Consider the following 13,918-nt stretch of genomic DNA (forward strand, 5'->3'; position numbering starts at 1 on the left):
CTCCCTTTGATGAACCCTTTTTGATCCTGATGTGCCAATTTCGGTATTACTTTCCCTAGCCGTGTTGCCATGATTTTGGTAAAAATTTCATAGTCTGCGTTTAGCAGTGAAATCGGGCTCATCTGGCAGGGTTTTTTCCCGGTTTTAGGATTATTGTGATTATGGCGTCGTTCCAAGATTCTGGTATGACTTCATTCTGCTTAAGTATTATGTTAGTTAACTCTGATGTGTGGAAGTAGAGTGTCTTTTAATGCCAGGTAGAATTCGTTCGGTAATGCGTCCGGCCCTGCTGCCTTTCCCTTTTTCAAACTCTTGATGGCGTCGGCCACTTCGCTTTCTAGGACTTCTTTGTTTAGATCTTCCCTTTCTTCCTCCGTGAGTTTTAGGAGCGGAACATCTTCCAAGTAAGAATTGATCAACTTGTCTTGCGGGTTTGTGTCTTCTTTGAAGAATTTCCGGAATTCTTGCCTGATGATATTTTCATCAGAACTTTGCCCTGTTTGATCATCCTGAGTTATACTTCTCACTTTGTTTCTGGCTAAATCGGTTTTAAGTTTCCATGCCAGCCATTTTCGACAACCCTCTCCATATTCATGCTTTGCTAATTTACTAGAGTCCCATTTCTTTCTCACTCTTTTTTCCAGGACGTCTTTTATCTCCTCTTTCTGAAGCTGTTTTTTCTGGAGAAGTTCTTGTTTCCTGACTTCTTCTCTTTCCATAGAAATTGCGATGTCTAAGGAATGTATATTATTTTCCAGGTCTGAGATCTCTCGCTTTAATAGCTTATTTTTACGAGCCCCTATACTCAGCAGTTTATCCCTTAGAACAGCTTTAAAAGCATCCCATCTTATTTGTTTTGTGGTGCCTACGGCGTTTAGTTCAAAAAAGTTCTTTGTTTCAATTTCCAGTTCCCTTATTATTTGTTCATCTTGTAGCAAGGCCCTCTCTACTGTGAATCTTCTTTCCATTACTTTTGCTGTAACCTGTAATAGTAGTTGCACCGCCGAGTGGTCAGACAAATGTGCCGGCAGATGAGATACTTTCTTCACATTCCCCGTCAATTCACTGCTGATCAAAAAGTAATCAATCCTTGACTTATGCCCCAGCTTTTTATTATGCAGGGTGAAGGGGTGCTTTTTTTCTCCTTTCTTTCTCCAGATAATCGATTAGATCTAGATCTCTTTTGTAGAATCCAATCCACTCTCTCATTTTTTTCAGATTAGTCTGTCTTCCAGGAAGTGATCTATCTAAACTCAAATCCATCACTAGGTTGAAATCACCTCCCAGTATTATGGGAGAGGTGGCTAATAGTAACTGCGAGTACAGTTTTCGCAGGGGGTCAGCGTCGTCAAGGTTGGGCCCATAATAACCTGCAATAGTAAGGGGGGTGTTTCCAATTTTTACGCTGGCTGTAGCCCATCTGCCTTTACTGTCCACTTCTGTAGAAATTACCACTGCTTTTAGTGATTTTTTAAAGATTATCGCAATTCCCTTGATGTTGCTTTGTTGTGTGGTGCACACATGGAAATCTACCCACCGTAAGTTCTTAATTATTTGGTCCCACTCTTTTTTTAAGAGATGAGTCTCTTGCAGTATTATGATTTCACTTTCTGCAGTCCTGATGTATTCCAGGATTTTATTCCTCCTGCTCTTTGTTCTCAGGCCGTTTACGTTCCATGATAATATTTTAACGTCTCTATTTGCGCTTCCCATTAATTCTGTTCATTTTCCTTTCGCACTTCTGCTCATTCGTTGTCTTTTTATTTATAAAGTGTAACTCCATTTCGTCTTTGCTTATACTTTCGCAAATGAGGATTTTCTTGTTTTTTTCCCTATTTTGCTCCCCACCCTTTGTTGTGTTATTTTTATGTTTTCTTAAATGTGTTTTAATGTTACCCTCCCCGGGGAAGCCTCCATCTTCTTTTCCTCCGGTTATCTTCGTAACCCTTTTAGCTTCCCGTCCCCGTCCCCGTCCCCGTGTTTCTTGCCTTTGTGCGATTAAAATGACTTTTTTTTTTATTTCCATGCACCTTCGTGTTTTTCTTTTACACTTGATTGTATTTAGTTTGTATGGTTTTTTTTTCTTTTCCCCTTGATGCTTGTGTTATAGCCTTTACGTGGGATCCCTTTATTCTTTGTTCTGAGGTCCCTCTGAATGTATTTGATCTCTCATTAAATCTATGAAAGCTTTCACCTCTTCTGGCTCTTTCATGTTTCGCATTTTATTCCGCCACATTATACGAAGCGAGGGTGGAAATTTCATCTGGACTGTGGCGCCTAGTTGTTGCAGTTCTGACATTAGGTTTCCCAATTCCCATTGCCTAGTCTGAGAGGCCTTTGACATGTCAGATCTTATTCTGAAAGTCCAAGTATCTTTATTATAAGATCCCTTTTTTAATGCCTCTCCTAGGATCCTATCTTTCAGCACGTACGTTTTGAAGTTGACTAGGATCTTCCTTGGAGTTTTCCTCTCCTTGTTCTTCCCAAAGGGATCTCTATGTGCTCTCTGTATGTCTTCCTCCAGTATTTTCTTGTCTGCCCATGGGAAATGTTCTGCCAATAATGTTACTACAAACATCTTAATGTCTTGGCCCTCTTGGTTCTCCGGAACATTCAAGATCCTGATATTGTTTTTTCTCGCTTGGTTTTCCAAGGACTCCATCTTTTCGTTCATGCTTTTGTTTTCTAGTCTCAGGGAGTTTATTTCTTTCCTGTTCTTTTCTACCCTTTTGTCTAGGGCTACAACTTCACTTTCCACAGCCGTAACTCTGTCTCCCAAAGCATTCAACTTATTGTCTAGTTTTTTGCATACTTCCTGGATTTTGTCTTGTTTCGCTTCTGAGATAGAGAATTTCTCTTTCATTTCTGCCCATATCTTCTCCAGGAGCTCGTCTGTATGGTTCTTCGGGGTTTCTCTTTCACTCCCTAACAATCTTACATCATCCTCTTCCTTATCCTCATCCTCATCCTCTGTTATTTTGTGCGCTCCCTCGACAAGAGGCTCGTTTCCGCTCCCCTCCGCCATAAGTACTTTCTGGACCTCAGCTCCTTCTTCTGTTCCGTTTCCCTTGCTGATTTTCCAGATGTCTTCCAGGCACTTTGTTTCTATTTTGGTCTTATTCTTGTGCTTGTTTTTGTTTTTTCTTCCTTTCTTTGCGCTGCCTGAGACTATTTTTTCAATTAAGGGGGGTGCCTGGGGATCCGCTTTTTGCGCTTTTTGCGGGGAAGAAATGTCCGTAAACTTGATGATCTCCTCTCTTTCTTCCCTTGGGTTATCTGGAGAGGACTGTGCCCGCGTAATAGCCTGGACCTTTGTTTGCCGCCCCTGCTGTTGTACTTTGAAATAGGTTCTTAATGAGGGAGTCACTTTTATTTTAGTTTTCAGTGAGGAGGCCTGCTTATCACTTTCTGAGGTAATCCTAGTAAATTCCCTTGCTAAGATTTTCTGCCTTTTTTTGCTCTCCCTTGGTGAAATACCTTTAGGGTACTGCTCTTGCCTTAAGAAGCTTCTGTTACGCAAGCAGTAGGAAGATACTACTCGTTTGTCTTGAGCTTGTACTCCCTGGAACTCTGAGAGTACCTTATTTCCCACTGGATTTATTCTGATGATGCTCTCCTCTAAGTTGCTATATGGCACCTCTCTACCCTCCTTTGTTGATTTTGTAGACTCACTCATAGGCTGATTGTTTATAAGTGTTTTAAATATCTTGAGTTTTGAATTTTCCGCGCGATCAGGATTCTGGCTGTCTATGTTTCTCTCTGATGTTGTATTATTCACCTCGACTGGAGTCCATGTCCTCTCAGTAAATCTATTTTTTCCAGTGTCCATATCATTTTGTTTGTAAAATGATTCAAATTTGTTTCTTTCGATTATCCAGCATACTCGTGGCTTGCTGTTCGTTTCCCCGTTCTGATCACTCTTCTCCAAAGTTGCTTTGTCTGAAACTGACGCAGCCTCAGAATGCCGGCAGAGATCGGCTCTGACCCCACCACTCGTGCCCCGGAACTGAAAACTCAGTCTTCCGGAGGCACGGCAGCAGCGCGTCTTCGCCTCCGCGGCGGAGCTCCAAAGGTCTGGTCGCTTCCTTGCCCCGCGATCCACCAGCCCTCGTCCGCATCCGTCGCTCCAGCCGAAGCCCTCAACCGCCTTCCCAGTGGTCGAACAGCTCCCTCCAGACGCTGCTCGGCCCAGCGGCCCGCCCCGCGGTGAGCACAAGACTTCCCCCAATGCTCCACAAGCGAACGGGGAAAAGACCAAACCAAGGGCATACACCATCCCAGGAGGCTCCGCACTCGTGGTAAGGGGACCCACTTTCATGTATACTTGTACTCACAAGCTCTTAGGTTAATTCATATGCCTTTCGGTGCTTTCAATCATTACGTTTCGCCAGAAATCACGGGTGGCCCGGGAGCTCTCCGACTGAGCTTCCTACCCAGTCGCCATCTTCCCCCTCCTCTTAATTCAGATCTTTTCACATTAGACTGCATGTCGTTGAGGTTTCAAACAAAAGTTTTTACATCAGTCATAATTGCTAAAACCCCCGGGACAGAATCACTTGCTACTTCTACAATATGACACCATATGGATACTCCCAGAATGCAGATTTTACCAAGAGGACAGATGGTTTTAGAAATTCTTCCTTGGCATCCTCTACCATCTTCCTTAGGTAACCAAAACCGAAAAAGCCTAGACTACAACCAAAACATGTGCATGTCCAGCCAGAAAAAAAGTATCCAGGATCCCACAGACTGTATAAAGTGCTATAATCTTAACCGCATGCGTGCGGTCGATATTCTTGTCCTGCGCTGGGCTTTACAAAAACCCATTATTCATGACGAGCTGGGCTCGTCATGAGCGTGCGAGGAGGCTACCTCATGACGAGCCCAGCTCGTCATGAGCGTCGAAGGGGTTAACTCATGCACTTAAAATACAACTACCAAAAAAAAAAATTTTAAAAAAAAAATCAGGTTTTACCAATAAATTCTTAACTTCCAATAAATTGTTTTTTTTTTTAAAGTGCTTGCCCATTCTTCAAAATTTGAACTGTATCCCTTTGATAATTTAAATACATCTCTTTGAAGGTAAAGGATGCATTTTGAGGGTAGGGAAGATGGATGCAAAGCAAAAGCACAGATTTTGAGCCCCTGCTCTTAGAGGTGTGGATACTTAGAGTGGTGGTCGCTTCCTTCCATCACCAAAGACAGTCTCTTTATTACAGTCCCTTCAATGTGGGTTTAGCGGCAGGAGAAAAGACAGCAGGACAGTGTGGGGTCCTGGTTACTCAGAAATATGATCCAGGGCAAGCTCGTACAGTTGGAGTGGCAGAGGTGAACAATTACTGGAGAGCACCAACTGCCGCAGTCATTATGAGAATTATAGTATTTTTACAGGCAGTCTTCCTGGGCCTGGACTTTCCAGATGTTAAGAGGGAGAGACACTCCACAACAGGGTAGAAATACCATTCAGGCTACAGTGGTTCAATTGAAGTAGTACTTGAGAGATAAGCCATCTCTCAAACACAAGAGAATCTGGAACGGTTTAAGCAACCAATGACGAAACTGGTTTCTTACTCTCCTCAAAAAGACAAAAGAGATAAAGAATGTCATTGCTACCTCTCTCTGGATTAATCAAGCTTGCGCCATGCTCCCTGGCGTTACAGTCAAACAAACAACTGAAGGGACTGTACACATAATACTTGTTGCTACATCTGAAATAGTGGGTTTGGCAGGAGATTCATATGAAGACATTTTATGTGCTGATGTATGAGGTGGAATGCTTGTTTGGGGACTTATGAAGCAATGTAGTAGCTGATGCAGTAGAACAGAAAAAGAGCAACACTGAATTTCCGATCATCGTGAATAAAATGGTTTCAGATGGGCAAAAAACAGGATTGGGGATCCTATCAATGGAGGAGGAAGCAGCAAAGTTCATCTGTGGCTGCGCCATGGAGCCTCTAATTTATGCATTACCCTAGGAACATGTAAAAGACGTAATACCCCAAACAACGTTATCTAAGATACAAATATACATATACAATTTGCTACCTGGTAAACAATCAGCAATCCCAAACACCCTAAAGTGATCCTAAAAAGCAGCTTGGGAACATGCTTTGGTAACTAATTGTTCATTTGAATACTGTGCCCGTGCCTTTGCCTACACTGTTGGATATGAGATATGTATTAAAAATTTGAAACAGGTGTGTCAAAACAATAACTAGATAGAAAGGGTACTGGGCAACCAAAAGCAGTTTGAAAGGGGCAACATCTTACCAGGTTAAGGCTCAAAAGTAGACGTCAGGGACCTTAAGGTCATGGAGAAGGTCAGGATAGTTGAGGATCAAGTGAGGGCCTTTAGAAGATTTTTTAGTAAGCCCCAACTCATATTTTGTGTTCTGAATTATTAAAGAGCTTAATGGTCAAAATCGAAATGACAAAAAATAAAAGCTTTGAAGTCCACCCTAATTTAGAGAAGATCAAACTAAAGCTTCACATCAGAGTATCGAAGATACTGGCATATCTGCACCTCAGCGTTAAAAAGGCACTTGAACTCTGGGATCTTCTATTATCAACAGTCTCTGCACATCAGGCATTTGCGAAGACAGTAAATACAGAAGATGCGGAGTGCAGCATGTCACTTCGACTCAAAGAAATGTAGAGATTCAAATATATGGTCAAATACACAGTCAGCTGCAACTTTTAACAATTGTTTTCATTCCTAGATGCCATGAAAGATCGATCAAAAGCGTTAACAGATTAAAGCAATGTTTCAACCTTTGCTCTCCTTGGGAAAAGCTGTGTCTGATGTGCACACTCTGCTAACTTCATTTCCCTGCCAGAATGGAGAAGCATAACAGTGCACTAGACAAAGGGCAAAACCATTAACTAAAGTTCAAATGTGAAATTGCAGGGTATTCCAGAAAAAGCTGAAAATTCAGACCTCAAGAGGTCAACGCAGTCATAAATATAATGATTTCTCCCCAATAACTGAGGGGGACTAGTGAAACAAAAATAAATTATTCACAGGGCATAGTGGGTGACAAGGTTTGAGGTCAAGTCCTGAGCGACAAGGTCACAGCCTCATACCTGTGTCTTCTGGCAATTTTATACTTGAAGCTTGACGAACGTCCTAGTCTCACCTGAGTAAACTCATTAAATGAGAATAAATTCATTGTTTTTCATCAGACACAAGTTAATTTACTCCTTTGAGAATGTGGAGATATAGAAATGAATATCCTACATTTAGGCCAAAGGGTTAATTGTGAATTTGCAAGGTCCTTGTAAACTTCACAACACATACTTACTTTTTTTACCAGATTTGTAGTATGATCCACACCCAACCTATTGTGCCAATTGTGTAGGACATCCTATATTTTTATCACCTTTGTAATTTCAAAAACGGTGATTCCAACTATAGTATTCTGCTGTACCCAGGATGTTGTATTGTGATCACAGTATGATTCTTTAATTTGCAGAGTTGCTTTAGTAGGTAGCCCCATTTGTCTTATACAACTATTTCCAATTTCAGTGTAAGCGATATCCATAGGTCCTTGATGCAGGCTAGCACAAACAGATCATTAAGTACATCCAACATGAACAAATACAGCATTTGAAAATGGTTAGTGTTCAGGTTTCAAATAAAAAATAATTCAAAGTTGTATCCCTGAAAAGTTTAGGTTCAGTTACTAGTTTTCTTATCAATGAGTTGAATCATATCACCTGGGAAATGCCTACGAAGCCAGTACTCTTTTATTCAACAGATAGACTGCTCACATACCGAGGATGCTTGGAACACCACTAGCTACTCTTGTGTAGATTGTACCAGAGCTCTTCTAAGGAGTAGTGTACATGACTCTGATAGAAAGCAAGAGGTCTAACACAATCTCTCTGGCTGCCTCGCCATATAAAAATTGCATGTTCCTATGACAGGACTCATAAATTAGCGTAAAGGGCTTTGCAGCAGCTGCATTTTTTGCAGATTGGTATCATCACAATATATATATGTTCTAGCTGACAGCAGTGCACAAACTACCACCTGCTGAAGCACCAGCCGACCAAGTGAAGAACATCCCATCGTCTCAACTAGATTCCTGACTTCTTTGCAGTTCTCCTAGTGGATACGTGAAATGGAGTGGCTACTGAAGTGGCTCCCACTCCTTCGGTAAAATAGAACAGAGTCATGTGTCTTATGTTGCCGTATTAAATATTACCTAGTCTGTCACTTTTTCCCCATGGCTACACTAACCCACTCAAGAAAGTTGAAAAGAACTGGGACTTTGTGCACAAACGCATAGTACATGAGGATGAGTTCAGCAACAGTCTTGACAAAACCAGGGTTCATAAAATACTGGTCAATCTGCTTTCAACTGCTATCCTTAGCCAGTGCATTTGGTAGCCCCATTCATACTTCAGGCCTGAAAACCTTCCTCTTCTAAACATACTTGATCATGTATATTTATTAAGGTTGACTAATTTAATGTTTTTGAATTTGACATCCATTTGTTTAAATCTAGTCTGTAAGGAGAAAAGGTTCATTAATTTAATATTTTTGAGATGCCATCGACCTTGCATGGATAAAATGTTCTGTCAGCTAGTTTTTCAAGATGCAACAGAACACTTGACTGGAGCCGAAGTTAGAGCAATCATGTGAGGAAACACTCATATTGCATGCAGACAGTTGGTGCCAGAGTCAATTACTATAATAATCAAGCAAGAAAAGCACCCAGATAACATACGCACATGAATAAAATGTCAACAAAGAGGCCACAATCCAGCTTGCCAGAGATATCACTCTCTGAAATGTTACTTTGTTTCCTAAGAAACAAAAAACACAGCAAGTTCAGCAAATCACTGAAATACTTTCTTTCAGTTGCACTCCAAAAGTCTTCTCAAAAGTGTATAGTCAATTTTTAGCACAATTAGGCTTCCAAGTTGTCCTAATGCCACAGAAACCCCTCATACATTCACAAGGGGCAACTCCAGGGTCCAGTTACACAAGACAGTTGCCATCTGGTATGCTTAGCTTTGAAACAAAAGTGCAATTGTACGCTACACGCAATGTAAACTCACCTGGGTTAAGACTGAACGTGTTCTGAATAGAACTGCGCCGCATACAAGTAACAGTATTGGTGACAGCATGCATGTGAGAGAAGAGTTGCATGGCACACAGCGGGTACTGCGGGGTCGACCCATTCACAGGGATGTTGTGCTCCTGGTAGCACTGGAGGTAAAGAAAAATAAAATCAGGTGAGCAGAGAGGGAATAAGAAGGGGAGGGAAAAGTCTGCCATGCTGGTTAAGCCACACGGTAGATTTTACGGCTTTCTGATATCACATTGATAATATTCAGAGGACAACTCTACTTGTGTACAAGCGGTTTTAGTAATCCGAAAGGCAAAGATCTCTATACACCATGAAGAATGCATGTGTGAATTCCTCTGTTGTTAGAAAGGTCTTATTGTTATTTTCTACTGAAGGCTGATTTGTTCCTTTTAGAAGCACTGCAAATGCTGGTATAAACTAGCTCAGTATTCCAGATTGAATCCTGACTCGTGACAGTTATGAATGTATATGTGAGTGCTATGGATTTTTTCCCTCAATCGTTCTCTGACTGACAACGGGGTTGCTTGCGCCTCTCATGAGGTTCCTCTTCCGGCTTGCTAAAGACACATTACTGTCAGGAGATAGAGAATAGCATTGCACAACATTTGAGGAACACCATCTCCCCTTACACTTCATTTGAATAAATATTTTTGGGGGGAAATGAGATTGTGGACTGTAAACAAAAATAATATTTATTTAGATTGACTGGCATGGCTCCAGTTATGCTGGCTGCATTCATCAAGGCACTGCTTTTAACAACACTAAACAATCAGATGAATAAAAACTACCTGTTTGATAACTTGCGTCTCATTTTCATCATTGATTAGAAAGATGGGGAACTTAAAATCCTCATAAGAAAGTCCATCGCCAAACGGATTCCAAATAGTTTGGTTGCAATGGGCATATTCAGGTCCATAGTTTGTTGAATAGACTCCTGGGAAAGACACAGTGATAATGACAGATTATTTTATCATCCTAAAATAAGGCTCACTCATGGGTATGGTCCAGGGTTTTCTATTGGGTCAGGATTTATCAACAATTCACTTAATCACAACAAACAATTGCTAATAAGGATAGCCCAACCGAAGCACTGGTCATGCTAAGGACAGAGATCCCCATCTTGTATCCCAGTATACAGCAAACAATTTACCAAGAAGGGAAAGTTACTCAACTGTAATTCTAGTTCTTCATCAGGAGAACTTTCTCAGAATTTATAACTGTAAAAGTTTCTGCATGTGCGGGATCCAGTAACATATTGTAAACGTATACAAAGGGCCACTGGAAATATGCAATTGTGAAGCCAGGTACCTTTCTGCATAATTACGGATTCGCTGCATTTGCCAAATAATCTATCATGTGCTTCACAATTTGCAGAGGTTAACAAATGGGTTTCTTTCTAGCTCAAACAATCAAAGGATATTAAAACTGCTACCACAAGTGTTACCAAGCAGAGGCAGGCCTTTTGGAAAGGTTAAAAGGACAGCCTTTGGTTGCAGATTACCGTAATTAGGTCTTAAACTAGTACTCGTAAACTGAAAGTTTTGCTCACACAGCATTAACAGTTATATAAATGACAAAACAGTGAAGTAAGATTGCCGAAAAATGTGCAGAATAATGGCAAATAATTTTGTAAAAGAATTATGGATTTTTCATTTTTTTATACTTAGCTAAATAAACCAAGTCTTAATACAATACATTTGACTAATGTAAATATTGATAAATATATTGGAGAATAAAGGAATGGAAAAGAAGGAGAATGATACAGGGTTCAAAGTGAGAGAAAAGGGTCAATGCCACTACATGGGTTCTTGACGGTGTGATCACAGGGTTCTATTCACTAGGTGCAATGCCAAGATCTGCTCCTCAACACACCTTAAGCTTGATGAGCTGGGCCCAGAGTGAGTGAGAGTGCCATATCACAATAAATGTGTTTTCCCCAGTGCATCTGCAAGCTTGTGTGCACCAGGAGCAGAGCACGGTTGTTTGAAGCCGCTGGTCCTCCCTTCACTGTGTAAAGACAGTGATCACTTGCCAACGTGCATTTAAGGGAACATTGTCACGATTCACACAGCATATCAGTTAAACCAAAAGTAAGACTTTGAAGGAAAAAATAGCGGTTATACTCTATGCAGCAGTTGCATTTCAGTTTGTACATAGAAATATCATTTGCCATAAATATTGTCCCCTAAATATCATTTAAAATGTACATGTCCATATGATGTACATTTTCTATAATTGCCTCCAATAGGGATATGGATATATATTACAGTAGTTATAGTTAAGACGTATTTTCCATAAGAAGAGCGTTTTTTGTTTTGCAATAACTTTGGCGCAGTTTGACGAATCTTCACAAAATATTTAAAAGGTATACTTTAGTCGGTTCAGCTGAAGTGTTGGGATGATATGTCAAGCAGGGCCTGATGAAAAAGGCGGGGGGCAAACATGTTTTCCCCATGTTCATTTCCATGGGGATTTTGAACACGACTAAAGCCCGACCTGGAGGACGTAATCACACCAAATTTTGCAGAAAGCTATCTTGGTCCAGAACGCACGCTTTTTGTGATTTGGTGTAAATCTTTTCAGTAGTTTTCAGAAATATTAAAGGACAAAAAATATAGAAATCTAAGAGCGTGGATCCTCAGCAGACCCACCTGCAGAGGATGCGGAGGAGAAAGGAGACCGCCATTTTGTTTATCGCATCAATCAGGTGCGGGGAAAATACAGTGCGATACAGATATAAGGGGTCAGGATACAGGTCTCCTGACCCCTGAGGACAGATACAAGGGTCCCTGAGGGATTGCTCATGAGCCTAATTGAATTTTTTTCCGCCGTACAAACTAATAATCTGAAGATTAAGCCACATTTGCAAAAACTATAACTTGTGCCATTAAGTAACTCAAGGCAACGAGTCATAGTTTCTTAACATAAGTATAACTAAAACTGCTAAATTTCTATGGTTTTGTATGGGTAAAACGTCAGCCTAACTAGAACGACCCTGTATCCATTGGTTTTACTGTGAAAATATATAATATATTTTTTTCCACAAAATTTTGGAGCACTATTCACGTTGGGCGATACAGTGAATGATATTCGGAAACTGTACCTAACTCAACATTAGATCCCTATAAAGTGCACACCACATCATCGATAACACGTGGTGTAAACACATCATTCTGTGAAGACTGTGTACTTTCTGTTCTTTTTCTTCATCAGTCTCTTCTCTAACAGCTTTGCACACATTAACTTTCAATCTGATCTGCAGTCTTTGCTCTCACAGGCTCTCTCTTTATTTGCATTACCATTTTCTCCAGGTGCCCACTTGTGTTTGAAAAGAAATAAAGATGTGCCTAATGGGTCCTGAAGATATAGAAACAGTTAATAACCTCACAAATAAAATAAACAATATAGGACTTTATGATGTACTAGAACACTTTGGCAAGTATACAATTGGCGACTGCAAAGAAACAAATGCTAGTGAATCCACAGTAAAAAAAAAAAACTAAAAACGACAAACTTGGTAGTGTGACTTTATGCAATATGCGGTTTTAAAAATAAAAAAAACACCATCAGCCAACCAAAATCAGCTAATAGCACTAAATGACAAGTTTATCAGAATTCCATGGAGAGATTCCCAGCGACCAGAACTACTATTATTCCACCTATTACGATTTAGTCACCTCAGAATTGGTAATAACTGTGTAGATACAGAGTTAAGGTGCGCATGCCTCAAGAGATTTTAACATCCAGAATTACCGGCTAATTCGTGATCAGGCATATCGGAATTCCATACAGCAATTTTACTCCACCTGACATGTATGGAGGACAGAGTTGAGAAGGATCATACAAGTATTGACAATCAAAAAAAGCATGCTACATTTATTTGGAGGACTAAATGTCTACATGTAGAATAGCTGATTAGCACTTATTTATTTATTCAAAGTTTTATATAGCGCGAACAAGATCTTAACAGATATCAGAGCGCTTCACAGGAGGGGGAGTGGGCAAAAGGAGGGTGAGTAGACATAATAATTGGGTACAGTATAGTGAAACGGTAGCATAATAGGATAACAGTCATGTGCTAATAAGATACAGGTAAACACTCAGATAGACAGTAAAATAAGGCGGTGCAGAGTCTTTGATCTAACTACAATAGAGATCATGAAATATCAGAGTACACTCAAATAGACAATAATATAATACGGTGCTGAGTCTGAGCTAGCTACAATACAGATCAAGAGATAACAATAAACATTCAAATAGACATTAGAATAAGGCGGTGCAGAGACTCTGATCCAGCTACCATAGAGATCAGTAGATACCAGTAAACACTCAAAAGACAATACTATAGGACGGTGCAGAGTCTTTGATCCAACTGCAAAAGAGGTCAGGAGGTCATGAATAAAAAGTTATTGGATCATTAAGTATCCAACGTTACAAAATCGGTGCAAAGTCTCTGAGCAGCAACAGTAAGGATCAGGTGAACTTGGCCATAAGGATGGCTTTCACTTCTTTCTTGAAGAGTGCAGTGGAGGAGATAATCCTCATTTCAGGAGGGAGTGCATTCCAGATCCTGGGTGCCATTCCTGAGAAGGAGCGTTTGTAAGTTTTTTCCTTACGGAATCTGCGAGGTTTCAGGAGCAGACTTTTTGTACTTCTATTGGATCTCGAGCCTCCTGATATAGTCAACTTTTGAGTGAGGTAGTTGGGAGCCTTGTGGTGTATGGCTGAGTGTGTCATAACAGCAATTTTCAGTTGTATTCTGGCTTCGAAGGGAAGCCATTTCAGGGATTTCAAGTCAGGGGTTATATGAGAGTGTTTCC

At 40.5% G+C, this 13,918-nt stretch overlaps 1 protein-coding gene across 2 annotated transcripts in view; it reads right to left on the reverse strand.

Annotated features, from left to right (window-relative positions):
• Positions 1 to 13,918, reverse strand: part of NCSTN (nicastrin) — a 156,179-nt gene that overhangs the window by 106,004 nt on the left and 36,257 nt on the right. For both annotated transcript variants that reach the window (XM_078669750.1, XM_078669749.1), the window contains exons 5-6: positions 9,887 to 10,032; positions 9,067 to 9,217 (exon numbers count right to left, since the gene is read on the reverse strand). In XM_078669750.1, coding sequence (XP_078525876.1) covers positions 9,067 to 9,217; positions 9,887 to 10,032 — 297 coding nt within the window. The remainder of the gene's footprint in view (positions 1 to 9,066; positions 9,218 to 9,886; positions 10,033 to 13,918) is intronic.

Source organism: Lissotriton helveticus, chromosome 12 (genome assembly GCF_964261635.1).
Source record: "Lissotriton helveticus chromosome 12, aLisHel1.1, whole genome shotgun sequence".
Classification (NCBI taxonomy): Eukaryota; Metazoa; Chordata; class Amphibia; order Caudata; family Salamandridae; genus Lissotriton; species Lissotriton helveticus.